Here is a 15,154-nt window from a genome sequence, read left to right as displayed (position 1 = left end):
TTTTTTTCAAACTGGACTTTTATTGATTCATTTGTTTTGCTAGCACACAGCGCTACTTGGTGACCAAACCAAGGAACTACACCTATCTGCTTCCCAGGCCAGTGCAATCCCTTGAGAAGAGATAACCAGAGGACCTGACCCAACGTCTGTCTGTCTGTCTGTCTGGCAGTCCACCCACAGCCTTGTACAACACGCCCATGCAATCCCCATAGCAAGGCTGTGTTATACAGTACAGTACAGTACAGTGCTGGCAGCATTGCAAACCCTTTTCACATCCCCCCTAACAGAGTGCCTTAAACATACTGCTTCTTCTCTGCCTCGGAGCCCCTGCTTGCTGACCTTCGATCTGCAGGCTTATTAGAGGTAGCTGCCTTCACTGGACCGACGCAGGCCCCGTACTGGGGCAGCTGGTCAAACTGGGGGGCTGCGGTCCTTTGCTCTGCCTGGCAAGCCCAGGTCTGCGGGGGACCGGCGGGGGGTCCGCTGGCGGGCAGGCAGACGAATCCGTTCTCGGGGAGCCCTGGCTTGAGCGTTGGCTCCTCGGCCCGCCTGCCCCCCCAGTAGAGCCTGCGAGCCTTCCTCATGAGCCCCCCGGCCAGGAGGTGGAGGAGCTCGATCAGGTTGAGGAGGAGGGACACCACGGCGATGCCCTGCATGTAGATGGTGAAGACCGTCTTCTCGGTGGGGCGCGACACATAGCAGTCCACCTGGTGAGGGCAGGGGAAGCCCTGGCACACGTAGAGGGGCTGGATGGTGAAGCCGTAGAGGAACCAGAGCCCCAGGAGGAAGCCTGTTTCTAAGATCACCTTGCAGACGACGCTCAGGGTGTAGGGGAACATCTGCACCCCTTTGAGCTCGGCTCCCCCCTCCTCCTCCTCCTCCCCCCTCTTCCTCGCCCGGCCCGCTCTCCAGGCCACGTGCCCCAGGTAGAGCAGGGTGGGAGTGGACACGAAGATGATCTGCAGCACGAAGTAGCGGAAGTGGGAGATGGGGAAGCAGCGGTCGTAGCAGACTGGCTGGCAGCCTGGCTGCAGGGTGTTGCAGGTGAAGTCAGCCTGCTCGTCGTCCCAGGCAGACTCGGCGGCCGTGCACAGCACCAGCACGCGGAACACAAACAGGACGGTGAGCCAGGCCTGCCCCAGCCCCGTGGAGTGCTCCTGCACCTCCCCCAGCAGCTTCTCCAGCAAGCTCCAGTCCGCCATCGCTCTCAATCGCTCTGCAACACAAGGAAGCCCTTCAGTCTCACTTGAGGTAAATCCTTCAGAGAAACCCAGGGGCCTTTACAAAGCCTTTACTCCCAGCTTTCATTAACTCCTGTTTTTATTTTGAAAGAGGTAAAAACGTCCACTGCTTTTACAAAACTAGAAACAAACAGCTAAGTAATATCGGTACCACTTTCCATGAAGTGTCTCTAATTCCTGTGTATTTACATCATAGTGACTTAGCAAGCACATGTGTAGTCTCACATTAAAGGTTAAAGGCGGGAGTCCCAAGCTCTCAAAAGCTCGGTCTTTCTCAGTAACCTACATTAAAGAAGTTTAAACAGCTGCTATTCCTCTGGCTGACAGTAGATTACGTTCTCTCTAAATTCCTCAATTAGAAATGAAACAAGCGCACACATCAAGATAAAAGAGAGTTGTGTGTGTGTGTGTGTGTGTGTGTGTGTGTGTGTGTGTGTGAGTGACATGGCCATACACAATATAACATTCTAATAAATGTTAATAAAAAACGAGAAACAATTAGAAAACTAGACCTAAACTGTCGCTATGGCCTACGTCTACTGTATGGAGGATCTGTGTTAAGAGCACTTTGTAGATGTGCCTTGATAACAGGGCAGACAGCTGCGTCGTATATCTCACCTGCCGATCCTCCGCTCCGCTCCGGCTCTGATCCCAGCTAGTAGATAACAAGTCCCAGAAAATGCCTCCAGTGTACCGCTACCTGTCCCTGACTGGGAGCTCTAGCTGCGCACTAGGGTTTGTTTGAGTGTGCGGTTTGCACTCGAATACCAAGGAAGGTACAAACTTTTCTTTTTTTTCCCAAGCTTGCTTAAAGGGGAGGTCACAGGAAACCGGCACGGGAAAGGGGCAGGATAAAGTCAGAAATAACTTTTTATTTTCCCAGCCTGCTTTCGGCAACAGCGCATAAATCCAAGAGTCCTGCCTCGCAGGATTGGAGAACGAGCACAGCGCTTTCACGAGTACAGAAAGCAAAGGGAAGTTTTAAAAGTTTCATGTTGATACACCCATGCCACAGAGTCGTTCTTACTGTGATTCGGCATGTTTGGGAAATGGGATGCTGTGTGGTGTTGTCTTTTAGAGAGTTAGAAAGCGATCTGAAGGATTTGCTCAGATTATTGAGAATCGCACTGGTTTATTGTCTGGGACGTGTTCGGTTTGTGCTGATGATGACGTAAAACATTTCACGTGTACGTCATGAAATAAACAGTCTGACGTAATGCAGCAGCAATAGTCGCAACAACAACAACACATGTTGACGTTACATAAAAAGATCCACACGGGCAAATGTAATAAAACCATCCTTTGTTTGAGGCGTCAGTTGTTTGAGAAGATTGTTCTCCTCGCTTCTCCAAACCCATCACAGATAAGTACAGTCCCATCACACTCATGTTAACTGCTCTGTCAAACGCGCCCTTCAATGTAATTATTTATTTATTCTTTATCTTACTCTTATTTGAATTTGATCTTATTTTCTACTGATTTTACTACTTTATAACTGCTCGTATCTGCACTGTGATACTCTGCACTGTGATACTCTGCACTGTGATACTCTGCGCTGTGATACTCTGCACTGTGATACTCTGCACTGTGATATTCTGCACTGTGATATTCTGCACTGTGATACTCTGCACTGTGATACTCTGCACTGTGATATTCTGCACTGTGATACTCTGCACTGTGATATTCTGCACTGTGATATTCTGCACTGTGATATTCTGCACTGTGATACTCTGCACTGTGATACTCTGCGCTGTGATATTCTGCACTGTGATATTCTGCACTGTGATACTCTGCACTGTGATACTCTGCACTGTGATATTCTGCACTGTGATACTCTGCACTGTGATACTCTGCACTGTGATATTCTGCACTGTGATATTCTGCACTGTGATACTCTGCACTGTGATACTCTGCACTGTGATATTCTGCACTGTGATACTCTGCACTGTGATATTCTGCACTGTGATACTCTGCACTGTGATACTCTGCACTGTGATATTCTGCACTGTGATATTCTGCACTGTGATACTCTGCACTGTGATACTCTGCACTGTGATATTCTGCACTGTGATACTCTGCACTGTGATATTCTGCACTGTGATATTCTGCACTGTGATATTCTGCACTGTGATACTCTGCACTGTGATACTCTGCGCTGTGATATTCTGCACTGTGATATTCTGCACTGTGATACTCTGCACTGTGATACTCTGCACTGTGATATTCTGCACTGTGATACTCTGCACTGTGATACTCTGCACTGTGATATTCTGCACTGTGATATTCTGCACTGTGATACTCTGCACTGTGATATTCTGCACTGTGATATTCTGCACTGTGATATTCTGCACTGTGATACTCTGCACTGTGATACTCTGCACTGTGATACTCTGCACTGTGATATTCTGCACTGTGATATTCTGCACTGTGATACTCTGCACTGTGATACTCTGCACTGTGATACTCTGCACTGTGATATTCTGCACTGTGATATTCTGCACTGTGATACTCTGCACTGTGATACTCTGCACTGTGATATTCTGCACTGTGATACTCTGCACTGTGATATTCTGCACTGTGATACTCTGCACTGTGATACTCTGCACTGTGATACTCTGCACTGTGATACTCTGCACTGTGATATTCTGCACTGTGATATTCTGCGCTGTGATATTCTGCGCTGTGATATTCTGCGCTGTGATATTCTGCACTGTGATACTCTGCACTGTGATACTCTGCACTGTGATACTCTGCACTGTGATACTCTGCACTGTGATACTCTGCACTGTGATATTCTGCACTGTGATATTCTGCACTGTGAAACTCTGCACTGTGATACTCTGCACTGTGATACTCTGCACTGTGATATTCTGCACTGTGATATTCTGCACTGTGATATTCTGCACTGTGATACTCTGCACTGTGATACTCTGCACTGTGATATTCTGCACTGTGATATTCTGCACTGTGATACTCTGCACTGTGATACTCTGCACTGTGATACTCTGCACTGTGATATTCTGCACTGTGATATTCTGCACTGTGATACTCTGCACTGTGATACTCTGCACTGTGATACTCTGCACTGTGATACTCTGCACTGTGATACTCTGCACTGTGATATTCTGCACTGTGATATTCTGCACTGTGATACTCTGCACTGTGATATTCTGCACTGTAATATTCTGCACTGTAATATTTTAAAATGTGGTATTTTGTAACAACTGTAAGTCACCCTGGATAAGGATGTCTGCTAATAAATAAATAAATAAATAAATAAATAAATAAATAAATAATAATAATAATAATAATAATAATAATAATAATAATAATAATAATAATAATAATAATAATAATAGTGTTGGCTCTCAGTGTAAGTTTGTAGTTCACCTGGTGGCCAACTGATGTCGCCAGTGCTCCTTGTTTTGTGTCTGTTGCTTCTAGGAACAGATTATTATTATTATTATTATTATTATTATTATTATTATTATTATTATTATTATTATTATGTATTGCTGCTTTGTAATGTTTCCTGCTGCTTGATTTTGCAGGCTTCTTTCTGTTTTGACATGTAAAGCACTTTGAGACAGTGCGGTATAAAAGGTGCTATATAAATAAAATAAACTGAAAAAAAGGAAGACACGAGGGGTTGGAGATAGGCAGTGGCAGTATGATGAATATTGAATATATGATGAATACTGCGATAGGCAAGGGTGTTACAGTGGATGCGAGCAGAGCTAGGTATCCAGTGGAGAGTGTGAAGCAGAGGGGCAGAGTGAGAGCAGTGGGGTTGGGAGAATGCCAGGCCAGCAGCAGACTTTGAAGAGGGTGAATAACCGAAGCAGGGAGACCAGCGAGGAGAGAGTTACAATAATCCCATCTAGAAAGAGCAAGAGCTTGGACCAGGAGCTGAGTGGAATAAGTAGATAGAAAAGGGGCGGGTTCGACAGATGTTGCTAAGAAAGAAACGACAAGAACGTGTAAGTGAGAGAATGTCAATGTATCTGTAACAGCCAGCACCTTCCCCTTATGCACTGAAATTAGCTGTTTGCTTTGGCATTAGCACACGATTGCTAGGTATCAAATGCAGAGGGCTGCAGGTCACATTCCTTCCAGTTTGATAAATATCACTTTCATGATGAGGGCTCTCAGAGTAATTGGAATAGATTGGCTCAGCTCGCAGGAAGATGAAATTTAAACAAGGAGAGCGACACTCGAATTAAAGACAGGATACCAAGCGTATAGATGAAGACTGTCAGCTCGTTTGGGGACAAGCCCTGCATGCATTTCATCTTTCATTCATTCACAGAAGCCTATCACATATTAAGCTGCTTCATTTTTTCAGAATTTCAGAATTCAGAACCTCTGATTTGGTTCTGTTCTAGAACCCTTTGCTCATGCACGGAACCCGTTCTGTAGAGCCTTCTGCGGTTCCGTGTGCAAGAATGCTTGGCTACAGAACCTAAAGGACAAAGGAATCAAGGACTGAATATTTCACCTCAGTTGAGATAAATATTTCTGAATATTTCCCTTTGAGATAAATACCAGAGTGTATAAAGAAAATAAAAAAGACCCTTCTAGGTTGTAGTCTTTGCCTTATCATCACAACACAATGACAGACAGAACCTTTGTGGTCCCTGAATCTGTGATAGAGTCTCTGAAGATAAGGAACTGCTTTTCCTTTCCTCTCGCTCTCTCTTACTGGGAATTTCTGCACCTTTCTGTGCTGTCAGAGGCTCAAACAATATGTGTGAGTGTGTTTGATTCTGAAGACAGCCCTGACAGCAGAGAGAGAGAGAGAGAGAGAGAAAGAGAGAGTTCAAAAGCAGCAAACAGCTATATAGATAGATCAGATTTTATATAGATAGATTAGACGACAGACTATTAAAGGTTTAGCAGATATCTCCACATAACAACTGAGTGTGTGTGTCAGTGTGTGTGAGTGTGTGTCAGTGTGTAACACTATGAGTGTGTACAGTATGTATGAGAATCAGCGAGTGTGTGTGTGTGTCAGGGTTTCATATCTCATGAAACTCTTTCTGAGTGTTTGATGAAATATTTAGAGGGCATTAGCGATGCGAAGCAAGGGGCAGGGAATCTCCGTCAGGATCCCAGGCAGCAGCAGCACAAGAAACTACAGAATAAGAACAATTCCATCACAGCCCTGGCAATCCTTCAAAAGAATACACGAGGTTCTGCATCATACAGAGAAGCTGCACCTCCCCCTGCTGAAAGAGCATCACAATGGACAGAGAAGCTGCACCTCCCTCTGCTGAAAGAGCATCACAATTTACAGAGAAGCTGCACCTCCCCCTGCTGAAAGAGCATCACAATGTACAGCAGCTCAGATCTCAGCGAGCTCGGCAGAGGGTTCAGCAGAGGCGCTTGGTTGGCAGGTGCTTCCGTATCCAGGTTTTGCTGCTGAGCACCGTCTCTCCCTGAAGGATTGTGAGGCGGTTATCTCTGAGGAAGTGTCACGCTTCCCTCCCAGAACAACTGAATTGAATCAATCCATTGCAGGACTTTGTTTCAGCCGACTCCTTAATTATTTAATTGACTTGCCCCAGGGCCTCATGACAGCGTCAAGGGAAGTCGTGTCCAGCCTCCCGGGACAGCACAGCACCACAAACGCAGTGAGAGGGAGTCTGTTCTCCCAGATTCACAACAGATTAAATCACACTTCTGTCTTGTTATCTTGAATAGGACGACACAGGGGAGGCTTGTCATGAGACCTGACCTTGTGACTGTGTCATGAACGAATTCCACACTAGGAAAGAGAAGATACTGCATATATAATAGATATATTATATATACTGTAGTTACTGCATGATTCATGATTAACATCCCATAAAGGGTTTGAGCCACACCAGATAAAAAGGAATACATTACAGGCATGTGAACCACATTGAAACATTGGACAGCTCTCTCTCTCTCTCTCTCTCTCTCTCTCTCTCTCTCTCTCTCTCTCTCTCTCTCTCTCTCTCTCTCTCTCTCTCTCTCTTTCCATCTCTTATAGATAGATAGAGAGAGAAAGATAGATAGCAGGGGTGGAAATAAGAAATACTAGTGCATAGCAGTTTGATCCACTCCTGGTTTTACTTTGAGTTTAATAGGACACACCTGAGCTTGTTACCTGCGCACTGTGAATCCTGCAATGGGTGAAACTGCTCTGGTGTAAGTACATTTTTTTGCAGGGTTTGCAACTGTAAGTGCGAGTCGCCAAAATACATAAATAAGCATCTGCAAACAGAAGTACATTAGCCCAGTTTCAATCTACCGGCTCTTGAACTGTGGAGAAGCAGCAAGGGTGTGTTCTCTGATATGAAATAATAGAGTATAACGAGTCTGCAGAGTAGCAGCGCAGCGCGGTGTTACCAGGAGAGGGGCAGGCGATGAAGAGGCAGTGGATGGGTGCTGGATGGCTCTCATCGTGCCGCGAGTGTGCACTGGACTCTTCAGTCACAGGATTGTGTGGAGTAGCTGAGTGTGTGGAGTACACTCAGCTGCTGTAGTTCAATTAAATGAGGCCGGATTCCATCGATTTCAGAGGTCTGCATGGTAAACTGCGTACAGAAGTAGGTTTGTTGACAGCTCAAGTACCTCGTGGTCTCGCGATAGACTCGCTGCGTTGGTTTTCTGTGTAAAGAAGCGAGGAAGAATAGAGAATTTCATCCACAGATAAAGCCACGTGCTTCTTCGTTCATCGATAGACAAGGAACCACGTGGAGTTTCACCACCCCAAAAACAGAACTCACGCGAGAATGAATCAGACAGACCGCTGTCCATGGTGCTGAAAATCAAACGCCGGTCAGTGCTGTTCAAAAGCGCCAAGTCTGCTACACAGTGACGTATGCACAGTTCACATTGGGATCTCCTTGCACAGCGATGGTCAGCGGATCGATGCAATCAATGAATACATTCAAAGATATTAAAGAACTCGCTTGTGTTGTAAGAGTGGGGTAGTGCGTCTCCATCTCTCTCTCTCTCTCTCTCTCTCTCTCTCTCTCTCTCTCTCTCTCTCTCTCTCTCTCTCTCCTCATCTCTCCATCTCTTTCTTTCTTTCTTTCTTTCTTTGTTAATATGCCACTAACACAGATTCCGCATGTATTGGTTTGCTCACAGAACTTGAGATCAAGGAAGGCATCCACTTTAGTCCATTTATTTCGGGGTATTTAAACCAGGCCGCGGGAAGCAGCACAAAGAGCCCCGCACAAGGCCGGCTTGTTAAATCAATGTCGAGCTGTGCGGGGGAGGGAAGGAGGGGGGTGGACGAGCAGAGAGTGCAGTGAAACAAAGGTATTTTTTAATGTGCTTCGGATTCCTGCTGAATGATTAGGGATGTCACCTTTATTAATAATGAAAGACGGGCGCGCTGAAGAGCTTCAACTTCGGGAGGCGTTTAAAATAATGTAATCCTTAATGTATTCTGCTCTGCCGCTACACGAAGAACAGTTAACATCAATCAGAGACGGGCATGCGATCAGCGCTCAGCTGGCAGCGGAGGGCACCGCTGCACACGTCTAGTGTTAAAACCTGCTTCAAAAATACTACATTCCAATTAAAATCTATAAAAATAGCTATACTCATGACATGAGATCAGAGAATTACATTTCCTTCAGGTAATCTCCAGAGTTGAGGCTGCTGTGGGCAAACCGGTCCCAAAACCCAATAAAGTGGCCAGACTATGATTTATTTAAAAATGAGACGAGTACCTGAGTAGCTTTATACAATCTCCAGACCTGGCCATCCATTACAGCGTTTCATACTCAACCCTTACAAACACTTTTAGAGGCTCCCATTATGAACACACAGTGCAGCCACTGGTGACGCGTTTTCTGCTTGCTTGGAACTGGCGATATAGTTTTATGGTTGAACTCATACGTGATCTATTGACACGCGGAAACTTTATTATTATTATTATTATTATTATTAGTAGTAGTAGTAGTAGTAGTAGTAGTAGTAGTAGTAGTAGTAGTAGTAGTAGTATTAATGTTATTATTGCATAAACCCCATCCTTTTACTCAGATCTGTTGGGAAAAAAAACAGCTCTGAATGAATCGCTTTCCTTCTTATCTCTTTCCTATCTCCTCCTCAATTCGGAGACACTCCGACCCCTGTCTATAGAAAATGCTCCTCTGTCCTGTGGAGATCAGATGAAAGGAATCCCACTCTGGGTATGCGAATCTCCGAATCCAGACTCCAATGTAGAGCCGATCCAGCTCCGCGTTTTGTTAGCAGCCCCCGGCGCTCCTGCGGGGGGGTATAGCTTTGAAGAGTTCGCCGCTACCGCGTTAACCAATCAAACTGCAGTGCAGGGAGAGACTTGGGGGGGTAAAGAGCTCCACTCAAAAACACAGCACCGAGAGAAGCAGCGAGGCGAGGGGGAAGACAGCATTCAGTCGCGCGGATTTGTTTTTCGTCTCTCCTCCCGACCTCCTTCACTTCGTGCATGTGAGAAAAGCACTTTCTTAGAACAAGAACACCCGGACTTAATAAAAAAAAAGGGATTTATCATCAGCCAATGAAGACTGCACATGTAAGGTAAGGATTTGCGTCTAGTGCTATGCGTACACCTGTCTTCAATAACTTCACCGCACTATTCTCCTTTGGCACAGCAGACTGCGATAGCGACTTCATTCATATCTGTGATAACCCTACCCACATTGAGTTGACAGTAAAATGAGGCAGGGCTGCAGGGTTTCTGATTCCATTGTATTGTGATTAGCCTGCAGTGTGTTTACGACGGTAATATCAAGTTGTTTTGATGTTGTCATTGTTGGTTTTGAATCGAATGGCTGAGTGCACGCAGTACCGCGTATAATGCGAATCACACCCCGCTCTTGCGTTGCAACTTGCAGAATAAGTTGTCTTGTTTGACGTGTGTGAATGTGTGAGTGTGTGAGAGTGTTTTGGGATTCCCGTTTCATTATATGAACAGCAGCAGCAGCGGTTTTTCAAGCGCAACTGGCAGGCAATGTTGTGTGTGTGTGTGTGTGTGTGTGTGTTTTAATTGAACACACGGGAGTTCCATGGCACTTCAGTGGGAAGATGAAGCGATAGACTGCCACAGCGCCGCGGAACCAGGTGAAAAGCTACTAGGTTTAGATTTTTCCTTTACTATGTATGATTATGACAAATAAGATTGGATATGTGTGCGGCCAATATTGTAGTGTGTATATACTGTGCTTTTTTTGGTTGATTTGCTTGCATACGCTTAGTGTATTTCATAACCAGTGATAAATCGTGGCTGATGGACTCAGGGACTCCCTTGACAATGAGATGCGCGCTCACAGGAACTCTTTGATAATGAGATGCGCACTCACAGGGACTCCCTTGATAATGAGATGCGCGCTCACAGGGACTCCCTTGACAATGAGATGCGCGCTCACAGGGACTCCCTTGGTAATGAGATGCGCGCTCACAGGGACTCCCTTGGTAATGAGATGCGCGCTCACAGGGACTCCCTTGACAATGAGATGCGCGCTCACAGGAACTCTTTGATAATGAGATGCGCGCTCACAGGGACTCCCTTGATAATGAGATGCGCGCTCACAGGGACTCCCTTGACAATGAGATGCGCGCTCACAGGGACTCCCTTGATAATGAGATGCGCGCTCACAGGGACTCCCTTGATAATGAGATGCGCGCTCACAGGGACTCCCTTGGTAATGAGATGCGCGCTCACAGGGACTCCCTTGGTAATGAGATGCGCGCTCACAGGGACTCCCTTGGTAATGAGATGCGCGCTCACAGGGAGTGTTCATCATTATTGGGCACACTGGGAAGAGGGTCCCGGGGCGTTCTTAAAAGAACCACGCGTTTTGATTTCTTGGGAACACGGATGGCTGGGGCTCTATAAAGAATGGTTCTTGCAACAACTAATGGGTTCAATATGAAAGCCAGACAGATCTCAACAAAGGGTTCTTCAAACTGGGATAGATTCTGTTGCAGTTTGAATTGCCACGATTCATTGATTTCATTTCAGGACAGAGAAATGAATGGATGAATAAATAGTGATATGGTTTGGTTTCAGACCAGGCTTGGGGATTAGCAGGCGTGAAATCAAGTGAAATCTGCAAAGCAAACAGAAAGGCAGCGCGTCAATGTGGCGGTAACCGACTCGAATAAACATTGATTTGGCCAATTCTGATGATGGCGAAGGTTCGGGTCAATAACACACACACACCTGAAGGGTTTTTGTCCGAAATATATACAGATAGATATTTCATGTATATATTTTAATATTTTCTAAAAGCATGTAAATTGCATTCTTCCTTACCCGCCTCGTTTCTAGTTCTGCTCTGTGCACATTCCTCGATTCTGTTCATTAAAAGTTTAAATATGTACAGGCCTTCATTGAAGTGCCTCGTGTGCTTTTAAATGGGTTTAGAACCATTTGCCAGCTGGTTGATTTTGTTTTTTAGCGTTCTTTTCCAAACCTTGCCCGCGCAGTAAAAATAGACGCCCCGTCTACAGTAAGACATTAATTAAACACTGCGTGACCGTGTAATGGAAACACGGTCATAGGTGGTTTACTTTCTTTAAGGAACCTTTCCTACAACATGGATTGGGGGGGGGAGTTTATACAACTGGTTCAGTATGAATGTTAACCTCATTAAATATGAAATGCTTTATACTTCTATCCTCTAATTAATGGTAATATAAAGCTTCAAGCATTCAGTTGTATTGAATCTGTGCTGAGTGTGAAACACTAGCATGGCAGGATTGTGTGACCCGAGTCAAGCCGCACACTAGAGAGCCTGCTGTCATTAACTGATCAGCTTTACTGGCTCCTAAGAGAGACTCTGCTTGGTTCAGGTATATATAATGCACAGTCTTTCACGATTCAATTGTCTTGCATGTGCTCCTCATAAAGGCATGAACTCATGAGCTGTTTAAAAGGTAACATGAATTTGATATGCATGAAGCTTTTTGAGAAGCAGTCCACCAGTAAATGACACGTATTTAATGCAGGGCACATATACATGTATGTGGATTTTAATTAGATTTCCCTTACATGTGTATATACTGTATGAAAGGTGTACTCTCGTGCCTGTTCATGCTAGTTGAAATGTACGTAATGCATTATATTGGTATGTCAAAATAAAATACTGCTCTTTTCCATATTAGTGTATTTATTTTTCCAAACACAGAAAAAAATCCATATATTTTCTATTAATATGTGAATGGCATGCATCAGTCACTGTGTGTCGATTTGAATCTTGTTTCTCAAAATCCACTGGGCTAAAGTCTTCCCTTGTTGCCGGGGACATTAGGATCATATAACCTACTGAACACAGTCATTCCACCAAATCTGTTTTCTATTAGCAGGTAAATGGCATGCATTGATCACTGTCTCGTTGTTATAAATCCATGTCTTATCCTCTCCGTCGGCTTACTGTCTCAGTATAGCTTTGTTCCTTTTTGGTTCAATTACAATATTTGAACTAACTGACAGAGGGAGGGAGCTGAAGGGTGCAGTTGAAATGGCTTCTGGGAGTTGGAGATCTGTTCTGATTTACGTTGCACTGTACATCCTGTATATTGCAAAGTACACTTTAGTTTAGGGATTTGTAACGCAGTGCTCTGTTGTTATAAGGCAGTCATTTACACTGCAGAACATTTAAGGCTGTCATGGCTCATTTGCCTCATCATACCATTGCACCAGCACTTGCATCCTCTTAATAAAGCAGATTACCAATTGCATGCTTTCTCACCTGTGACTCCCCACTACAGCGATCTAAAAGGGGGAGCTCTGTCTAAACTAAAATGTAATGTTATGCCTCATATGAAACCAGTTTTATGCATCTTGGAAATGGGCCACTTTGAGTTCATGTAAAAAATATATGACCGATCTGCATTTTTCCATTTCAAAGCACTAGGACACATGAACTGTGTTTAGACTGGGGTAGGACTTTTTTGTGAATTTGACCAGCTTGTGCATGTGCAGTATGTGAGCCAGGTAGAACGAGCAGTGTCTGGGGTCTAGTTTGAGATACAGAGGGGCTGTGGCTCCTGCTGTAGAGCAGTGTGATTCCATCGCTTTGTGCTGCTTTGCTACCCTCTCCTCTGTGCTCGCGCGCCCCAGGCTCGCTTGCTCTCTCCCTGCAGCTCTGGGCTGAGGTCAGACCTGGGTAATGAGGAAGCCGCAGTGGCACAGCAGAGAGCAGGCAGGCAGAGAAATCTGAAACCTGAGAGCAAGGGGAATGTGTGCGGAGCACGCGTGCAGCTCCAACTCCAGCTCCGAGCACAGCCCTCAGCATGCATCAACGAGACCAGAGGGAGGCTCAATCGACTCTCACACTGCAGGGCTTCCCACAGGAGCTGCACAGTGCAGGCTTTACAACCCAACTGCACCACTTCATATTACAAGAGATGGAGAAAGCGCCTGTGTGTGCAGCAGCTGTGTGTCTGAACGACTACAACACCTCCACTGTACCCTTGAGATTCTTGTTTTGTGTTGTGCTTTTTCAGAGATGATGGCACAGACCCGATACAGGATCTCAGGGCAGGTTTCATCCTTCTCTGCTTGTTGGTGCATCCAGACGCAGGCTCGGCCAGTATGACTGAGCCACGGTGTCCCTCAAACTGTTATACAGCTGTTGCCAAGGAAGTGCTCATTTAGTATGGACTTCGTTATCAGCAGTCTGTTCTGTAGTGCATTCAGAAGAAATAGAGGGTGCGAGAGAGAGAGTGATGAAGGGTGCACAGAATTAAAATCAACACCAATAAAGGAGAAATAACTAATCTTCTTGTGCAATCTTTTTCTTTTAGTTCAGCCACAGAAGTATGGTTTTATACCCCCCATTTTGAGGATGAAATCTAGAGGGAGAAGACAGACCCAAAGATTTGAATTTATAATTGCTATCCAGGGTTTCTCTAGCGCTGAATTATTAAAAAGAGATGTACAGCGATGCAACAAAACACACACTCACTGTTCTGGGCTTCACAGCGGTGTCTTCTGTTTTTCCAGGAAAAATATTTTCTCTCATGAATAACTGAGTCACCCGTGAGGCATATCGTCTCTGAACAAGACTTGTTACTCTTCAGATTGCTTCATACCCAGGAGTGAAGCTTGCTTGTTTACCGTATTTAACAGCACGCTATTGCAGGAGGCACTGTTGTTACTGTATGCTTTAAGAAAGCTACTTAGATTTGAAACTGCGTGTAATCATCCAGGAGATATCCTGCTGTCTGAAGGAAAACAGACAACCGAGGATAGAAAGAAAGCAATGGACTGCAAAAAAAGGCCTGTATATAATTGATAAAACCAGTCCTGTATATGTGGAAAGTAACAGATAGCAAACATCTTGGAAAGCAGGGGTCTGGAACAGCAGCTGTGGTATCCAGCTCCAGAGTCTTTGTCCTGGGGTCTGGACCCTCGGCTCTGTCACCCTGACCTCCGTGCAGGGGAGACGTTTCCCTCCCCTCCCTCTGTATCTGAGCTGTCATCTTGGATACATCAAACTCCTGGACAGGAGAGGGTGCAGAATCTCCACTGTGAGCTAGACAAGGCCAATCTGTGAACGGCAAGCGTGTGAACCCACTGCACCTGCAGAAGCCCTTTGCAGTCAGAATGAAGCGAGATAAAGACAGTCAGTTGTTTTGTTTTAAGCTGGAATGCGGTGCAGTTCTGGATTTCTCATCCATCTGCTTTCCGGGGAAGCTGACCTTGGCGTGGTCTCCGCAGCGAGGGGGCGTCGTGACAAAGCCGAGGATTCTCTGTGTCATCAGAACCCCCCTCCTCCTCCGCAGGTAAACCCTCTGCGGGGGGAGCCCCTGTCAATCAGGACTGCGCACAACAACTAGCCAGACTCAGAGCAACTCCCAAAGCATGTGCAGGTAATGAGCAACTGCATGGACTCTACAGGGGTCAAACAATAAGACTCCCATTGCAGAGCAGACTGACCTGT

General features: G+C 45.4%; 2 protein-coding genes across 3 annotated transcripts in view; one reads left to right on the top strand and one right to left on the bottom strand.

Moving 5' to 3' along the window:
- LOC117413760 (gap junction alpha-4 protein-like) lies at window positions 1-2,029 on the bottom strand. The gene is made up of 2 exons (XM_034023067.3): window positions 1,860-2,029; window positions 1-1,216 (listed from the first exon to the last, which is right to left on the bottom strand). Exon 2 carries the CDS (start codon window positions 1,200-1,202, stop codon window positions 294-296), a length of 909 nt encoding a protein of 302 aa, XP_033878958.2. The 5' UTR covers window positions 1,203-1,216; window positions 1,860-2,029; the 3' UTR covers window positions 1-293.
- Window positions 2,030-9,553: 7,524 nt separating this feature from the next.
- LOC117413346 (disks large-associated protein 3-like) overlaps window positions 9,554-15,154 on the top strand; it is a 49,472-nt gene continuing 43,871 nt past the window's right edge. For both annotated transcript variants that reach the window (XM_058997318.1, XM_058997320.1), the window contains exon 1: window positions 9,554-9,782. The gene's annotated coding sequence lies outside the window, so the exon portion shown is untranslated. The remainder of the gene's footprint in view (window positions 9,783-15,154) is intronic.

Source organism: Acipenser ruthenus, chromosome 23 (assembly GCF_902713425.1).
Source record: "Acipenser ruthenus chromosome 23, fAciRut3.2 maternal haplotype, whole genome shotgun sequence".
Lineage (NCBI taxonomy): Eukaryota > Metazoa > Chordata > Actinopteri > Acipenseriformes > Acipenseridae > Acipenser > Acipenser ruthenus.
Note: the sequence above shows the minus strand (reverse complement) of the source record. Positions and strands in the feature narration are given on the sequence as shown.

What these genes read in the sequence shown, in the direction of transcription:
- LOC117413760 (XM_034023067.3), bottom strand. Translation starts at nt 1,202, where the DNA reads ATGGCGGACTGGAGCTTGCTGGAGAAGCTGCTGGGGGAGGTGCAGGAG.